The following is a 19895-nucleotide window of genomic DNA, read 5'->3' on the forward strand; positions in this document are numbered from 1 at the left end:
ATGAGAATTAGAGATCCAAGTGTTTTCCACCTACCAACACCTTCATAACCTTTTGCCTCATTAATGCAATGAAGTATGTAATGAAGATAAGGACAATAACATCTACCCACGGTTACAACCACAGTGGAGTCACATAAGTGGAAAAAAAATATGAGAAACACTGCACAGGGACTGTGCAGGCCGGGGGAGGAGAGGAGGAACTGAAGGAATCAAAGCTCCTCTTGGAAAGATGCATACTGCTACAGCTGGGGAAAGGCAGCTCGGGGTGGTAGCAATCCCCTGGGAGAAAGAAACTCGCAAAGCAATAAAGCTGGAAGAGACCCTGAGGTGCCTGTAGTCAGCAGGCTAAGTGCTACAAATCTGAGGTACTGTTAGCCAGGGAAGGCTCTCTGAGCGGCAGAACAGCCATCCTGGCTCATCAGGGGGCTCCTGCTCCTCACCCTGACCACTGCTGCTCCAGCTACGCACACGGCATTCGGCCTCTCGTGCTCCACCAGCAACACACTACCGACAGGCTGGGGAGACTTGTGAACAGCCAGCAGTGATTAACATAAGACTTTCAAGTAAGGAGTCAACTAATTAAATTAAATGTCACAGCATCACAGACTGGCTGAGGTTGGCAGGGACCTGTGGAGGTCATCTGGTCCACCCCCCTGGTCAAGCAGGGACACCCAGAGCAGGGTGCCCAGGAGCATCTGCGATGCAGTGCCTAGCATGAAATGACTTGAGTGGGCAATATAGCAATGACCCATGTATCTGAAGGGATAAAAGAAAATAATAAAAATTTAATATATACAAACAAGTCATGAGTTTAGACTGCAGGTGAGTGGAAAGAGAACAGAATAAATATTGCAACAACTTTCTACAGATATATCTGCTCAGTATTACCCTGCCTTTTCATGTGTGCCCATCACTGTGCTACCTTATGAGCAGTAACTTCTGGAATAGTCTCTCCAAGCAAATGAAAGCTATTCCCTCACTGCTAAGCTTAAAAATAAATAAATAAATAAATACTACAGGTTGCAAGTACACTACAAGAGTGAAAAATAGCAGAACTACTCTAAAAAGAGGGCCCAGACCACCTTATGCGCTAGGCTTACAGTTACCTGGAGTCATTATACACAGAACAAAACATACCAATACATCATAGAATCATAGAATCAAGAATCATTAAGGTTGGAAGAGACCTTCAAGATCATCTGGTCCAACCATCACCCTACTACCAATGTCACCCACTAAACCAGGTCCAACCTGTGTTTGTCTAGAGATAATGCATTTGTCTACAGAATGTGATGCTAGTAAGAAAAAAAAAAAACGAAACCCAAAAAACATAATCAAGAGTGGAATGAAAAAATCTAAAGGTCCAGCAGAGCTGAACTTCTGAAAACGTGAAGGATAAATAAAGAAGGTTTGGACAAGACTCCACATTGTGTCTACAAGCAGGAGGCACCGGCAGAAAGGAAGTGAGATGGAGAGGAAGTGAATTTCTAGAAATTATTATTTCTGAAACACTTTGTAATTTACAAGTTGTCAGAGAAGGCTGCATATGCAACCGTACTACAAAAATGTGCAACATGCTCCATATCAAATGATATTGAAATGAATTGACAATACCTTTACAAAAAATAATATAGAGGGAAGAGCAGAAAATAGCAGACTTTGGGATAGTGACCCAGACTGGAATTCCTAGGAATATACAAGATTGTGCTTGGGATTTGAAACATGCAAAAAGTATTCAAAAGACTAGTGGAAATACCCAAATGTACATTTGGCCAACCTGACAGACAAAATAAATCAACTGGTCAGACTTGATATGATGATGAGTATTCAGATAGTTGAAGGGGACAACAACTGTACTGTATAAACAGAAAAGCAGCTGCAGTTACAGAAGCACCCATATGGAGTTCTAATTAGGGGTGAAAAATCTGAATATAACTTCCCTTGTTTTGCTCTAGCTGTGGAAAATGTGAGCACATGTATTATTGACGGTTAAGACATAACAGGGTGAGTAAATGTTAGACCGCAGGGAAGTGATAAATGCCATTCAGCCACATGCAAACTTGGCATTAGTAATGACTTTTGTGGAACACAAACCTATTGCACCGTTTAGTGCTAACAGCACTGTTAGGAAAATAAATAATTCCTACCCCCAAGTAGCAAAGGGCTTTCCATAATGCTTTCCATACGGTTTTCTCTTTTTTTTTTCCTCCCCTCAGCAGAGACTAAAAAGTGTTTTGATGAATCCAAAGCCCAAATATCATGCTTTTTTTCTGCCTCCTAGTGCAAGTATTTAACTGAGCTAAATAAATACAGTTTGGTCCTTATCTTAATTCATATTAATTCCCAGTGAAGACTCTACCCCTCTAGTCACACAGCTGCTGGAAGGAAAAGAGTTATAAAATGGGAAGGTCTTTGGCCAGGGTGTTTGATGTTAGACTCCCGTTCCTTCACCTTCACAGAAGTAACAGTCCCTTCAGGCTGACGGACTCCCTTTTATGATGTGGAGGGACAGATTAGTCAGTAAATTTCCACACTTATCAATTCACGGTTCCTTCCTGGAGTATCCACTTTATGACTGCACATATGGAGTCACTATCTACTTTCTGCCTGTCCCAACAATATGCTAGGAAACTACCCAGGGCTATTACAGCCTCAGCTTTTTTTTGCCTACATTTGGTAGCAGAATTTGTCCCTTAAGTCAGTATGCATATACAGCATTCAGTTCTTTGGTCCCTGCATATAGGTGATCTCTGGGTGTGAGTTTGACACCAGTAACAAAGGGGAAAAAAGAATATCGTTTACCTACCTTCTGCCTGAATGACCATAATCTTTTGCTTCAGATCAATTGAGGGATTTACAAGACACAACCTTGGCTCCTGCTTCTGAGTCAAGCAAACTCCATTCTGATTTACAACCATCCAGTTACGGTCATACAGCAAGCCCTGGTTTCCTACTGGCCATTCTGTAACCTGGAAAAGCAGCAGGAGGGGATGCAAAGGTTTAGAAAATGCTGGCTGCATAATACGTTCACGCTGAGAAGAAAAGAGAGGGAAAACGAACCATTAATGAAATTCCTTGAAATCAGGAAAGCTTGTGGAAGCCACTGTCAGCCGTTATAACAGAAACCTTAATTGCAAGTCAAAGATAAAGATCTCACTGGAAGCAACTGACAGAACAGAATGGAGTTACTATAATTTGTTGCATATTATCATACACTTTGATTTAACAGAGCCATGAGAATACAGCAAACAATCACTGAAACACTCTGAAAGCTGTTTTCAGTTTTATACTCAGCCATTTTTAGGACCACTCCCCTCAACAATTTTCTTTTAATTCACAAAACATGAGGATTGCATGTGAGTTTTATGAATTAGGGCAAAACCAAAGAAAAAGAAAGCAAGGAAAATGTGAAATTCAGAATTCTGAATAAACTTCCACATTTTTCATAAAGCTAAACCCTCTTTATCAATGAATCTATCTGAGAAAACATCCACTGCTGAGGTTTCTGGTTTAGCAAGTACATAACAGTTTTTCCAAATCCCCTTGCAACAAAACACGTGGTCGTCTTTGCTAGCTGTCCTTCCATTGCTTTTATAATGCTCTTTACTTCCAATAGCCTATACAGGCATATTGTCCTTGCCTTCATGGACGTTTTTCTGGTGAAAAGAACAGATGTTACTGATGCTACACAGATGGTAATTTTGAAATCAAAAAAGGGAACAATTTTAGTAATGCCTTTGGGTAATATTAATAACTGCTTTCTCCTTCAGAACATTAAAATATTAATACCATTATTTTAACATAAAGCTGGGCATTTAAACATACTGTTTCAACTCTCATATGCTTTCTAGTCATAGTTGAATACGGAGAAAAGTTCACCACAGGTGAACGTTGTTGAATTCTTCTAGAGAAGCTTAGCACAGCTCACATGAATTAACTGGCCAAAAGCTTTAGCAAAAGGTGTTGAGAGAAAGGTATGTCAGGCACACCTGATACTCTGAAGAAAGCATGCCTTCAAGCACTGATTGGATTAATTAAAAATCACCATTTTGTTTAGCTCTGTCCAAAACCCCACAGAACCCACAAAATCCCGTTCTTACAATTTTTTCCAGGCTTTGGAAGAGGCCTCAGCAACAGATTGACACCTAGGGCCCAACTAGAGGAAGCTGAGGGCAGGCACTCTGAATGTCCAGAAAGCGGAAACTGAAAGCATTACAGCTGAACTAGTCCCTCTAAATATTTTGGCCACTATCAACTATGTGAGCTATCAACTATATGACATACAGAAAATAATGGAAAAAATAGAGTAGATATGTATTTTATCTACCTACTTGATTTATAATACCTTTTGGCAATTTTTGAAGTAAGCATGGAAAAAAAATGCCAGTCAAAACTGGAATCCTTATGTCTGATACTGTCATCTAAAAATGTGTTGTCCAAGCACCTCAAACCATTGGTACCTAAAGGATGTGAACCTCTGCCCTGTCTTTTAGGAGAATACTCATAGGTCAAAGACTGCAATATCAGCTGAAGTGCAGACTTTTGTCCTTGCTAGAAATTATCCTTCAGAGATGCCAGTGTTGTTTGGTTATCCTGTATAATTAGATTTCAAAATGCATTTTGAACAGCTGGTGATCATCTAAGAGCTGCAAGAATTTCCTGCTAACAAATCTCCTTTCCAAAACAGAAGATCACTAATCAGTAATATGTCCTCCCATGGATCCAACAGATCATTACAGGATTTGCAAGACACAACGAACAGAATAAACAAAAAGAGCAGAAAAATACAGAAAGAGCCCAAACACAGTGATTCCTAGCTCCCAATTACAACGTTCAATTGTTTTGCTTCCACTTTAGGACAGCAATTTTATTCAGGAGACAGTTTAGGTGTATGCTTACCCTTCACTGAAGACAAGGGTTTTTATGAACAAAATAAAACTTTCTGTTTAATCAGATATTTGGATAATTCTTACAAGCTCATAGGCACTATGGGGAAAGCTTAGCTAACGAGGTAACAGATATTTGGAAATAATCAGCACCTTCCATTTAAAATACCTCTGGTAGGTCCAAAATACTGGCAAGTAACTCCAAGCTCCACTCTGAGATTCAGCACACAACTATAGATGTTGAGTCCATTTTTCCCCTTCCTCTGGGTGTCTACTGTTGTAAAAAGAATAATACCTAAATGTGCCCAGCAGTAAGTTCCTTTCCTCTCATGGATATCCTTAGTACACAGTCTAGTGCCCCACTTTCTCCCCACATTTCAACTTACTGTACTGCATGTTTGCTCCAATAAATAAAGTTGCAACAACCAAATAACTGTGTGCCCTGCCTTGGACAGAGAGTCACAGCTGATCATGAAATAATCAGAGCTGTTTTGCTGCTAATACAGATACTGGAGATAAGTGCAGAAGAAAATAAAAATTTCTATTCTCATTAGCATTTAAGCTCGCGACCTCTGAGGACCCTCTCCCACCAGTGTTTGAAAGAGGCTGAGGAGATTGTTCAAGGATTGCAAGCAACTTAGAGCAGTTCAGTCTGCCTGCTCTGCTTTCATCTGAGACATGAGAAGAGTGATTTGATTCGGCTCCCTTGGATTACGTCTGAGATGTCTGCCCCAGGCCAGCAGATATGACACAGGCTGCAAAGAAGATCCGCATCCTGGTGGACCAGCAGCAGGAGGAAAGGCAGGGCACTCAAACAGCACTAAACATCTACATTCAGGCAATAGTGAAGCAAAGCAGCCAGTAAAGCTTACTGCAAAGTAAAATAAAACAGGGTAGCTTCCATCACAGTGAGCAATAATACTGTATTGCACTGATTCCTTAAAGCTGTCTGACCATCTCCTACTACAGAGACAAGTTAGAAGGGGGAGGACAGACAGAAAGCAGGGACACCATGATTTTACTGACAGATGCTTGCGTACACCTTCTTTCCCAGCAGGACGGGTAGGCTAATCATCCAACGTAAGGTCTTCTCTACCTGTCATCAGCAAGGACCACTGCATAGAGCACAACCAGTACATGCTGTTCTACCTTCTTTAGCAATTTTTCGTCTTGTAATGTAAAAACATCCATTGCAAAACCATGGTTTTGTTTTTTGGGGGGGGGATTTTTCTTTGAAATACTTTGGGCTGCATTTTTCCATAGTTCCCTGTAATGTCATCATGAAGGCTAACATAATTTTCGAACACATTAAAGCAATCACTGAACTGCTTTTAAATTATGCAAGTTTAAAAATGTTAGTGGTCTTACACATAATTTAACTACTGATCACTGAGAATTTGCATTGTATTTTGAATTAAAAGCTAATTTGTCTTCTGTGTTGAGCTGCAATTTTTATCCTCTGAAATCTACTGCAAGAGTAATAAAGTTATTAATGTTTAAAGTCCTAACCTCCTTCACTGGGCACAGTGCACTACGTAATTATGCAAAATTCATTGACATAAGAGATGTTCATGTTTAAAAATGCATGTTTAAAACATGTTTTTATGCTGGAAAAGAAGAAAAATGTGGTCAGGGACACAGGCTACTCCTCTTTTCTGCTTCTCCCCGTTTAATAAAATAATTGTAGGGAAATTAAAGCACATTTAAGATATTCAGCTAGAATATTCTACCCTCTGCTTCCTGAGCCATATGTAGAAAATCTATGTAACATCACTGAACAGACAGTTCCGTGGCCATGACCACTTGGTGAAACATACATGCTGTAGGAGCTAACCAACCTGCAGTAAGCTGAAGACCTTAATGCTTCATCCTCCCAGCTGCCAAAGCACACTCGTCACTCTCATTTTCTCGGGAAGTCAAGTACCTCCTGCACTAAAACACTTAGAATAGACTAGAGAAATCAGAGTTTAGGTAAAGAGGAGATTATGTGACTCTAAAGTGAAGATCAAACAGCTGTGAGCTTGTACTCATGTACTCATCAAGTCTGTCCTCCTGCCACTAATCAAGTCATCTGCCCTGCAGCCACCAAGTCAACGGGTAGACTTCACTGGCAGATGGACGAGGTCCTGCACACACGGTTAGGTGAAATCTTCCACTCCACATTTTATTTTAGGCAAATGCAAGTGATCATGTACTTCCCGATAAAGCTCATTTGCTACACACGCGGAAGGTCTGACTTACCATATGAGCCGGAGGCCTGCACTTGAACTTACAAATCTATGAGATTCTGATCTCAAGAATCCAAGTACAAGATGAGTGCATTTATTGCAGCCTAATACCTAAACCACTTTCAAATTTTCACATCAACTAGCTTACAGCTACCTTCTAACTGATAAAAATGGAGATAAAAGTTTAATAGGGAAAATATTTTTCTTAGCTTTCCAACAGCTACAAAGCATTTAAACGTATTTTATATTAAAACCATGAAACTGAATTTTAATTCTTGGTTTCTAACTGAACACCATGGGAACCACAAGTGACATGATTATTACTTCAGAAGTTTATGAGTTTACCAAAGTAAGGGGGTAATAGAATATTAAGTGTGAAGTCTGTATGACAAGGATGCCTAAGAGAGTGACAAAGTAATATTCTTCTGTTGGAATCAGTCTTTTCATGATAAAGCCTAGAGATGCCGGGATAATCAACTACATAGTGCTGTGGATGGTGACGCACTCTGCAGTTAGTGGATTTGTGTTCTGGTAGTAGTAGCTTTCTGTTCTACTCTTAGATGCTGAGAAGAGACCAACACACTTCTTGACTGAGAATGAGACTAACTGCCTTTGAGTTTTAGTGCTCATTACAAATGGTGGGCTGTGACTTGCCATATTTACCTCTTTTATGGGCAAACAATGAGAATGACAGATCTTTCACAGGCTGGTTCTAGACATATGACAGGTCTAGAAGTGCCACTCAAACATCTGGGAACAGAAATTGAAGAATGCCTGATGGACAGGAAGAAGATCACATAACCAAACACATTTGCATCGAGGATTTACTTCAATATTGAAAATCGTATAATGTTCCAATATACTTTTGACTGCACTTCCTGGCCTGCTCTCTTTATGCATTGAAAGCCCATTCTTCATCATATCCATTAGGTCAACTTTCATTGTTCTTTCACATGCAGTCATGTATCTTCTATGGACTAAGTGAAAACGCACAAAACATGTTCTTTACTGAATGTTATTTATAGTGAAGTTACAGTCCCTTCCAATATCATACACTAAAACTAATATATATTTCATTGTCTATTACTCTTTGGTTGTACAGGCTCTGACAGTGCTTAGCTATTGGGTTCTGACATGGTTGATGCTTTGTTATCAGAAAGTATCAAACCAGAATACAGTAGACTCCAAAAATGTTTCTAGGCATGCAAAACTAAATCTCACAATATAGTTGCAATTTTAATGTCCGTATTTTAGTTATTGAAATCATCCACTGTTAACTGTTGCCTTTTCAATCCAATTTACCTTTGATTCACAGAATCATATAATCATAGAATTATGGCTGGAAAAGACCTCGAAGATCATCTAGTCCAACCTTTAACCTAGTATTAAAGTCCAAGACTAAACCATGCTACTAAGTTCTATCTCTAGATGTTTCTTGAAGACCTCCAGGGATGGTGACTCAACCACTTCCCTGGGAGGCCTGTTCCAATGCTGCAAAGCCCTTTCAGTAAAGAAATTTCTCGTAATATCCAACCTTAACCTCCCGTTTATCCAACCCATTCTTTTTGTTTTATCCAACCTATTCCTCCTGTAGTAAATGGAAAGAGACAGAAATATCCAGCAACAATTCATTTTCCTACTGCAGATGCCTATTTTATGGTAAGATGAATTAGCAGGTATCCATCTCTCACTTCTTAAAGAATAATATCTACCTTCAGAGGGATAAGGTCAGGTAAGATGAACTCTGCTTTCACCATGGGTCCATTAACTGGGACAAGAAGTATGCATGAAGAATGGGGATTTCCCCCTCCATATAAAACTCCAGTTCTGTCTGCCAGTGAGTGCCAGGTTTATATGCATTTATCAACTAGGGTCGTTTACCCACAGAGCTTGAAGAGAGGAAAACTAGCTTAGTTTGTGGGAAAACATAAGCTGTCTTTCATGCTGAAGTATGTCTTACCTGCTCCTGGGTACAATCACTTCAAAGCCTTCCTAGCACTGAATGTTGTGGTATGTATCTCGTAACATTGGCCTGCATGTTAAAAATAGAATTTAACCCCAAAGGGACCTGAATACTGCTAGAGTATATTTCAGCAGCTTCTGTAGAGAGCTTCTGTGATAAAACTATAATAACTGGAACACTTAAACAGAGGTTAAAACATTCTCACAAGAAAAGTGGGATTACTTTGATTTTCTAAACAGTTTGATTTAGTGGGAGGTTAATAAGGGATGAAAAGTTATTTGTTCAGGTCTCATGTAATGCTCGAGATTGTGCCTCTGAATTAAAAACATTATAAGCAAAACCAAGTTTAAAAATGTAGATGTTTTGTTGACCATGCAATAATACTCTTTGCTTCAACTCCCCAGATACTTTTTGCATTAAGAAAAATAAATAAATAAATCACAACCAAATCAGTTGAGAAACAATATTTTAAATGCAGGTGATTTGTCACTGGATTTGACCCCAATTTTCATTCAGATGTGAGAGAGTGACCTAGACCAGCAAGTTTTCATAGGGAAAGTTATACTGTTATTGACATTCATTAAATCACTTCCCAGTATGGTACTAAGCAGAGTCACATTCTAGGTCATGTGTGGACCATACACCTATTTCATCATGCATTATTAAAAAAAAAAAAAAGTCACAGCTAAGGTGACGATATTATTAGCTTGGCAAAAAAGCAATTAAAATCTTCAAAGAGTGAACTTTCAAACAGTGCAGCAACACTTAAATGTCATATTTCTGTTGCAAATGTATTTTTAATGATAACATTTCTTTGTAATGTAAATCAGCCTCCTCTCAATTATAACATGTTAATCAAGTTATTTCTCAATTGCTGCCTACCCATCAATGCCTTCAAGTCCATCACATGTCATTCTGTGAAAGCATACTAATTACTTGATTATATTTTAGTCAAGTTTTGCAAATCCAACTGTTTTATTTTTTTATTTTTTTTCAAGACTGCATATTATGTGCAGATTTGTCTGTTGGGGGGGGAGGGGAGAGCTGAAGACACATCTCATTCCTGTAACTTCAGTCTAACTGAAAAACTTTCAAAGTGCCTTACCATGTAAGACTTGATCCTAGGAATTGGAGTAAAGGAAAAAATGGTTATCCATATACTATTTCCTAATATCTCATATACATGTTATTCCTGGTTGACATCTTCAACAGGGATAAGCAAAAAAAACAAACAAGGTTGGGATGAATATTTAAGAATATATTAAAACATATACCTCAAATGCAGAGCAGGATTTGATTGGGTAGAGGTAAATGTTGGTGACAGTAATGGGGTTCCCATCTCTTCTATACGTTGGCACCGCAGTCTCAGAAATAGTTGCCCTTATGCTTTCTGACTCAGACTCCGATGGCTGCCAGTCAACAGTCTTCATTGTCACAGATGAATTATTTCCAAGTTCTCTGTCTGAGATGTGTGTCCCTGAAGGCAATTCATCTGCATTCTTAAAGTAAGTGCGATCATCTGGGACAGGCTCTGTCGTCAGCTTTGTAACAGAGGACTGGAAGGGAATCTCAGTGTCTGACTTGGACAACCTGGTGGCTACGATGAATTTCAAAAAAGTCTGTGCATCTTCAAAAGAAGACATGTAGCCAAAGGATATTCTCACAGAACCAGTGGGACGTCCATCAATTAGGTCTATATCATCTCCACAGACATGGCCAGCCTAGTTTGAAATAGGAAGAAAAACAGAGCTCTTATGACAGACCTTCTTACTTTACGTAGTTATTCAAGAGTCTGTTAATTCTAACTGAAAAACTGTTTTTGGAAATACACATTTAACCCATGAATATGAAGAAAGAATGGAGAAAAAAATCCCAACTGTCTTATTACCTTCTCAAGCGGGGAAGAAGATTGTTTTGAGATGCTTGCCCCAATCTACCTTAAGGCAAGAGAGACCTTTCAAAAACTTACGTTAAGAATCAGAAAAAGTTTGCACATGCCAGAACAGCCTATTAGCAAGGGCAGTCCCTAGGTATATTCCGGTCTCAACTGCATTAGTTCAGTGAGATTTAAAATCGGATATTACATTCAGATAGGTGAACAAACCACTAGACTTCTTGATATTTGCTGTCAGAACAGTTCCGTTTTATACAATCAATGGCTTACTCATGGTTTGTGTTAAACAGTCCAATGGATAGCTGTATGGCTAAGAATTGGTCTGGGACATTTAGCAAAGCAGAGACTTGAATATAGAACTTGAACATCCAAAGTGAATTCCCTCATCACTGTGATATCCAGTAAATCTGTCTTGCTGATCCAGTCAACGTGTTGCTTTCAGGACAGACGGAAGTAGCCTTCCCCCTAACATCTCTTCCTTTGAAAAACACAGGTTTCAGCTCATGGTAAAGCTTTGTTGAAAAATTTGTCCCTCAAATACCCTAACAGTGGCCTCCAATACCCTTATATTTGATGTATCTTTCATACAGCACTCCCCAGAAAACTCCCTGGAGTTGGAGCAGAAGCTTCGCCTTCAATTGAGTAGGTCAGTGAGTGCTGCCACTCACCTCTAGCGAGATAAGCCAGAAACTCCCTTTGATCACCTACCTAACATTAGCTCACCAATGGACATGAGATTTAGTTCTAAGTCAGCACCCTTATTCCTTTAAATACAGCAGCTGTTTTTTTTCCCCTCAGAATTTCATTTATTTATGCATTTCTGTTAAATAAAAATGGAAGTGTGAATAGATTATTTACATGAGGGCTTTTTAAAGCAAGAAATGTCACAGTTCAGTGAACACAGGTCCCATTTTTTCCAGGAGAAATAAAAAAAAACTATGTCAAAGCATGCAATGCAGTAGCAAATATTGTAATGCACTGGAACATAGCTTTTATTCGTGACAATAGAGCAGAAGCAACATTTACAAAATTAGGTTGCATCTGTTAATATACATGGAACACTTCCGCCAAGTATTGATTGATTAACTGATGAGAGAGGTTCCTGCTGTGCAAATAAGTAAATGAGTTCCTACCTAACATCCTAAGAAAACTAACCACAATTCTCCAGTGACCCTTGACGATAGAAGGTCCTCCCTCACAAGCACTTTGAACATGGAAATCTTCATCAGGGAAGGAAGAATACAGTCAGCACACTGGCAAACACAAAGTACATATGCAAGTAATATGAAAAAAGATGTCTTCCCCCTGCAAAGTAATGTTGTCAATAACTCATCTAGATCTTTCCAAAGGACTGGCAAGAACGTCTCAAAATAGAAACTGGTTGAATGTACTACTACATCATACCATTTGTGGCAGATGAAATGTCTGTAATTTTGGCTTTTGTGTTTAGCCTATTCTGGTTAAAATGTCGAGCTTTATTAACATGATACAGACCTATATGAGGCCACCCACTCCTTAGCAAAATCTTCCTCACGTGAGAATAAGATTAGTGTACCTGGCCATTTGGTATTTTGTGCTTTAAGAGAAGGGAAAAGCTTTTTTCCTTTCTCTAATTATCCTGGGGAACCTGCACCCCCTTGAAAATTCAAGCATCACTCACCTGCTCTTAAGCAGACTATTCATGAGTAAACTATGGACACGGAGCTTTACATAGTAAATGAAACCACCATTTTGCCATGGAAGGTATTAAAGAGCTCTCCCCCTTTAAGATCTTGTGCTATCAGTCTTGCATATAAATGTGCTTGCAAAAGTTATCTAAATACCTCTGTGAAATTACAAGGGAGCTATAATATCTATACAGCCATTGTATTTTGTTCTCTTTTGAGGAATACCATTAATAAAGTTTTTAATTGTTCTGTATTCATTTACTGTAATTTCAAAATCTGACAAATATGCAGATGTGAAGCCTCCCCCACCTCACTGTAATACATCCTGCTACACATCTTTTAATAAAATGATTTATGGAAAATATTAGTCACCTAGAAAGCAGTCTTTACGTTCATGTTCTACCAGTCTAACACACCAATAATCTAAGTAGAAGTCATCTAAATTTACTTCACTGTCAGAGATTCACTGTGTATTCTCATTTATTGTTTCTTGTCCAGTTTGAGTATGCCTTTTAAACTGTAATGTCCAAAAGTAATAATTAATAAGTACAATTAAAGATACTTAAGGAACAACATGAGATGAATTGTCTGGGAACTTCTGTTCTGCAGGAAGGCTGGATTTCATGTAATCCCAAATTACACCAAGAAGCCACAATTTCGTATTTTCCAATGAAATAAAAACAACCTACTCTGCTTTGGGTCCATCGAATGATTTTGTTTCAACACCTCATTTCTATGTATTGAATTTAAATTCAATTATTTCTTTACCATGGTAATTAAGTTGAAAAATCAGGGAAAGAAAATTAAACCTACCTTCATTTATGATACACCTACTTTATTCTTTACTATTTAGCTTTTTTGTTGTTGTTGGATATAGGTAGGACCAGATTTTCTTTTCTCCCCTTCAAACCTCCCATCCCCCAGGAAATTCAGAATTGATAGCCAGAAGGTGTCTTCTGGGTCATGGAATCTAGATATTTTCCACGGTCAATATATCACATAATCTCATTCAGAAACTAACCTGCAGGTTCCTTTGGATGTCCTCATCGCTTATACCCAAATGCATCTGGCAGGCTCCTGTGTTACAGAAGCAACCTGTGCGCACATGTATGTTGTGGAGGCTGGCCATCTTTTCCACCTTTCCGATTCACAGACATAAGAGAAGAACAAAAGGCAGACATTAAGTTGTGGTGAAAAACATACAGTATTTTAAAGGTACAAATCAATTGGAGGTAAATTACCTCTCTAAATTATTAACGACTGACTGTAGCTTTCAGCATTCTCATTCACACTGAGGATTTTCCAGCCTTGTTATTTCAGCTGAAAGAAAACAGTAAAGGAAGCAGATAATTATATTGGCGTTGAGAGAGGGCACAGAGTACACACAGTAACACACACACACACGGAGAGTTGTTCAGTTTAGGCCCTGATCCTGTTAATGCCAGCCCATGTGCTTACTTTTAAACTTGTGCTCTTACACCAGTAGTGCTAATTATAGGCTTGTAGTTAAGTGCAATCCAGGGTCTGGACTGAACCGTCACCTACAACCATCACCTACAAGGTGAAGAGAGAGGCCTGGGACATCTCTTCAGCTAGCTGAAGGAAACCTCATCCACTTGTTTTCCTGGTGTTGTGCTTTTCTGCATTATACCATTTCTTTATCATTCACTAAATAATGAATGGGCATAAATACAGTAATCGATGACAAGCTGGCATGAATGAATTTATGTGAACGAACAAAATGGCTGTGCAAAGAATGGAGTCATGCGTCTATACACGTCTCGGAAGGAGGTGCAGATATGCGTGCACTGGGAGGGTGGCACTGGCTGGGTGGCCCTGCAGAGAAGAGATGCAGATTGTCACGGTTTCATAGCACAGCTAGGAAACAAGGGAAGCACACCGTGGGGATCCTCTTAGCACAGCTCAGAAACCATGGAAGCACACTGCAGGGATATGAACACTCTTTGTGTTGATTTGAAAAAGCAACAACAGATGGTGCTAAGGATAACTGAGCAGGTATAGATACAACCAGTTATTTCTTTCACGATAAATGATGAACAAGCCTGGTCAAGACTGGGAGAAAGGACAGAAGGTCAGAAAGGTAGCACAAAACCTGGTACATCCTATCCCTACTGCAGACTTTCAGAACAACCTCACACATACAGCGGTAATCTCTCTGTGCTTTACCTCCTCTTCTGCAAAATGGGGAACCTGGAGCTCTGAAAATACACACCTTACAATTTGAGAGAACTCAGGTATGCCAGCAACGCTGTCCTCCTCTCAGGGAGCTAAGACTCAGCTACGTGCAGAATAACAGCTCAGTCCAAAGGTCCAGGAACAGAAGTGCTGATCATTTCTAAACCAGTCATTTCCCTAGTTGTGAGACCAAGCTTTTCCTGCCTGAGCTGTTGATGGAAACATTCAACCTAGTGTTAAACTGTTGGCTTTCATTTTTTTAAACATAAATTCTCTTTGTATTGGATACTAGCAAGCACTTTCTGTATCATCCCGATCTCAGCCCACCTTCTGTCTCACATCTTCTGACGTCCTCAGACACCTGGTGTCAGCCTTCTGAGTTTGCTTGTGTGAGCTACCAAACACCTTTAATTTCATTATCTCAGCTGCTTGGTTTAGCTCTGCTAAAAGAAGTTCAAAGAGCATTCACTTTTTTTTTCTTTTCTTTTTTTTTCCTCCCTGTGCTGGACACAAGGTACTCCACACAAAAATGTGCTGTATACAACAGAAGAAATCCCACACTGTTACAGTGCACAAGTTACCAAAGTTCATACTTAAATGTGTCCTGCCCCATTAGTTCAAAATGGTTCACCACTCAAATGGAGATACAACCAAAATAACTATATATCCAGACTTGGAAAGAAGAGAAACGAATCCGACCCAAGATGCCTATTCATGACTAATGCTTTGGAGAATAAACCGTGCTCAAAGCATGTTTCTCACATCAAAGTTATAGTTAAAGGCATCTGTTGAGAAAGATTGTTGTGGTGTCATTAACTTTGTGTTGTCAGAAGACTTCAGTCTGGGAACAGTGACATTTTCTTGACTTCTTTTTTCATTTAGATGAGAAAAGTTGTCATCCTGACATAACACGGTTTGTCATGGTGCTTGTGACTCGTGGGTGGATCTATCGTTCTGTTAATGATGACAAGCAAGGCTAATATCATGACAGATATTTCACTACTGAATTTGTACAGTGTTTGGATTTGTTTACTCAGTATACAAAAAGCTTTAACATATATCTTTTTATTACTATTATTTTTTTAAGAAAGATTGCTGGGCAGCCTTGATTATCCAAGTGTATGCAATGTAATGAAGTTTCCATGACTCAGCTTCAAGGAATTGTTAACAGGATTTTTTTTTTAATCTTTTACATTTCGTCAAATAAATTATTACTGTGCTTTAATGAAGGCCCTGAAATTTCATTCTAGCCTTGCCTAGCGTTAAGAAGTGAAATATGTGACATGACCCAATACCCCTTCTTCAATAACACTTTTAACTGTGATATATATTAATCTGTACAGTAGACAAAGATTATTAATACATAAAAATGCATGAACATTAGGGGAATATAAGGAAATACGGTTCAGAAGAACAAAGATAAATTAGCCATAAGCTTTAGAATTAATCAATTTCCGTTATCACCACTCTGAAGCTTAAAAAAGCATAGTAGGCGCCCTGCCGATCTCGGTGATGTGATGCACACTTTTGCACTGAAAGCAATGAAACCATGTAAAGCATCAGTATATGCAGCACTGCCAATCTATCCATCCCTTGAATGCACGCTTGACTTTCCCTTGGACATATGCTTCTCTGTCTTCTTTAGCTTCACCCTAGAAATATGCTGCTTGGGGAGTTAATTTAATCTCTCTCCACAGTGTTACCACATAGCTAAACAAATAGAACATAAAACATCTGTTGCAGTTATTTCAATGAAGAGAAGCTTATTTAAATAAAGCACATCTTTAAAACTGCCGTAAGGAGCAATAATGGGAATGGAGCTCAGGGTTATGAAATACAGCGTGCCGCTTGCAGCTCTGTCTGGGGCTGACTTTTGGGAGCCAGGAACATGTTCATCAATGAAGGCAGAGAAGCATGAATGGTACTAATGGTAAGTACACAGCTTTGTGTACTCAGATCATCAGCTTTGGTGGTTCCCTGGGTCTGACATTGGGAACCATTGTGCCTTGGCCTTTCAGAGCTTAAAGACTACAATTAAAATGCAAAATGCATACGAAGAAATCTTACAGCATTTTTACCTATTTCAGTCAGTGAGGACATGGTAATTAAGCCATCACAACATCTTGGAGTCTCTTCTGTCCCTCAGAGTCCCTTGGTATTCATTACTTTTTCTGAAGCTGTCTACAGCGGGCCAAGCCCTGCAGGCTGCTTCACACCCCAACACCTCTCATGTCAGATCACCCTGACTTTTGACAAGCAAAAGGTGCTTTTCACACTTCCAGGCTTTGGTCTTTGAGTTTAATAAACACACATGAATAAAGTCCATCTAAAAAAATGTTCTAAAGTACTTCTTTTTTTCAGACAGAATTCATTTTTTAAGCACAGTTGCCATCCTCAGCAAGTCAGCCTTTAGTGTTGCCGGATTGACCAAACACCTTGTTTATTTATTTATTTATTTATTTATTTATTTATTTATTTATTTATTTTATAGTGCTCTATTTAATAAATACTATTAGGTTTTATTATTATTATTATTATTATTATTATTTTAAAAATATTGAGGCGGGGATAGTTTTATTTATTTATTTATTTTTAATGCATCGCCCTACAACAGTTTCCTGTTGGATAGCTGGTATTTTAATTCATACTCAGAAGGCAGACAGAAATGAGATTCTCACATGTTCTGATTTCCTGTTCTCTGTCACACTGCTGCACTGGTGACTCTTCTGCCTTTACTAAACGACTGACTTCTGCCATCCATTCACTTCAGGAGCTCTGCAGAGGTCAGCTGCAGGGCATAAGCTTCTCTCTGGCTTCAGATTCCATTGAAATAAGTCTGAGAACAATGATGTCAATGCAGGTAGATCTAGACTAAGTAAAGATTTACAAATAGCACATAGTTTTGCATTACTTCTAACCAACTAAGTCCAAGATTTTCACCAAAAATGATGGATTCTTTAGGAATCCCTGCTGAAGTCATTCCTGTAAGATCAAATTCTGTAGCTGTTATTTAAGCAACTACTTCTTATATGTGCAAGTTATTTTACCGAGTATTGCAAGAATTATTTTTATGAATAAAGGACCTTTTTATAATAGGTCATGAAGTGTCCAGAAGAAAAATAATCTTAAAGTCAGTACTGGCAGGTACTGTCCTTCAGGAATTGGGGCTGGAAATTCTCATTCTACTTTCTACAATGACCAAATTTCAGAGCAGTTTGTCTATCTGACACATTTGCTCATTAGAAGAATTTCACTGCACACCACTGATGGTTGCTTATAAAACGGGCTTCATGACACTATGCTCCACATCCACTGGTAAATTAATTCACTGATTCATGGCATGGAATTGGAAAGAAAGTAAGCTAGCTCTTTCTGTCATCCAGCATTTGACTGTGAAATGTTGTTGCTGATGCAAATGCATACTTAATCTTGTTTAATATAATTTATAAGAAGTAGGTCAGAATTAAAAAAAAAAAAAGAAAGAAATATATATATATATATATCAGCATTTGTTTCCAAATGATTTAGTAGGGGGGAAAAGTATTTTAGCTGAGTTACAGTACCATTAAACTTATTTAATAACATGGTTTACTGCAAGAGAGGCATTTTTTTGCTATCTCAAGGAAATAATTTCTACCTGGGCAGGTTTCCACAATGCTGATGAAGCTTATCCTCTGTTGCTTATTGCATCCCTAGTTGTTGACAATAGTTAAAATTAATTGGTGAGTGGATGTAAATCTCTCTTGACTTTACACACATTCATCACTCACTCCAACCAAAAACTGCTTGGCAAATGGCAGTGGCGTATTAGACCGAGAAACTGAAATTTACTGAAATTGCCCAACCTGGTGCCCTGATAGTGGAAATGTTAACTTTCCAGTAACTTTGTTGTCAATGCGATAATTTTATCTGCTGGTTTCAAGGACAGGAAGATGCAAGCAAGGTAATACGGAAGGTGGAGCCAGGCTCTCCTTGTCTTCAGAAATTCAATGATGGACTGTAACTGGACACTGCATGCATTCAAAGGCAGCTGATTTGCTTTTACCAAGATCTAGATAAAAAGGAATGCAGCTGAGGCCATCAAAACTGCAGTCCTCTAGCGGCTACCATGGGGTTTCTTTTCACATTTCTCCCCTGTGTAATGAGGTCTGCAGTTTATAGCCACAGTTTAGCCCTGTGACTACAGAGGAAATACTTAGCCTCCCTCATTCATCTTAGAGTCTGTCACCTGAACAACTATGAGCATCTTTCTTTTATCTCCTTTGCAGTTTCCTTAGCAACATGCAAGGACACTCCAGAGAAAGTGGTGTCAGGCAAAATCTTCAGCCTAGGCTTTCACGGAGCTTTCTAACCTTGACCAGCTCTGATGAGCAGCTTAACAGGACGCAATTTCAAGCATACCACCTCACAAGCGTCTTCATCCCCCGCAATGACATATTACAAAAAGCAACTCGACTACTACTCTGCCATGACTTCCTCAACAAGACAAGCTACATCATCTGTTAACTAGGTTTGCAGTTCCCACACTGAATCTCTCAAGTGTGGCATCTCCTTACAACCAGCCAGTGATCCCCTACCTAGATCAATGAAAATGTCCCCGGTACCGTGATCCCCTTGCTGTAAGAGCTGTCTTTGGGTGCCCAGTGCTACATAACTGTTATCTTATAAACAAACATAAGCAAAGATCCAGATTTTACTGGCATTTCTTGCCAGTTTGAAGTAACACGGTGCCATATATCGACAAGCCAATGTGGTTTACTGCATCCCTGCTGTCTCCCTGCATAGGAAACATCCACAGCACAATTGGAAACTAATTAGAACCAAGGAAATTAGTGGAGGTTCAACACAAATCTTCACAGCAATCTTTTTCTCCTTGTAATCCTGTTTGCATTCTATTGCTCTGGTCCATCCGCTGCCCCTGGCTTCCTGAAATCAATGGCTAAATCCATAATGAAAATCAATAGTGAGCAATCACCCCAGTAATTTTTTAGGTAGCTATTGGGAAGATGGCCAAAAATCCCATTAGGCCTGTTAAGAACACTTTTCTTTCCCTGAGTCATC

General features: G+C 39.0%; 1 protein-coding gene across 9 annotated transcripts in view; it reads right to left on the bottom strand.

The window, feature by feature from the left end:
* Nucleotides 1–19895, bottom strand: part of MOCOS (molybdenum cofactor sulfurase) — an 884654-nt gene that overhangs the window by 26394 nt on the left and 838365 nt on the right. For all 9 annotated transcript variants that reach the window (XR_013947686.1, XM_080583044.1, XM_080583048.1 and 6 more), the window contains 3 exons: nt 13660–13776; nt 10352–10798; nt 2807–2969 (listed from right to left, as the gene is read on the bottom strand). Coding sequence is in view for 8 of the 9 variants with exons in the window: in XM_080583044.1 (XP_080439170.1) it covers nt 2807–2969; nt 10352–10798; nt 13660–13776 (727 nt within the window). In the remaining variant the exon portion in view is untranslated. The remainder of the gene's footprint in view (nt 1–2806; nt 2970–10351; nt 10799–13659; nt 13777–19895) is intronic.

Source organism: Anser brachyrhynchus (genome assembly GCF_964034855.1).
Source record: "Anser brachyrhynchus genome assembly, chromosome: 2".
In the NCBI taxonomy this organism is placed as follows: Eukaryota; Metazoa; Chordata; class Aves; order Anseriformes; family Anatidae; genus Anser; species Anser brachyrhynchus.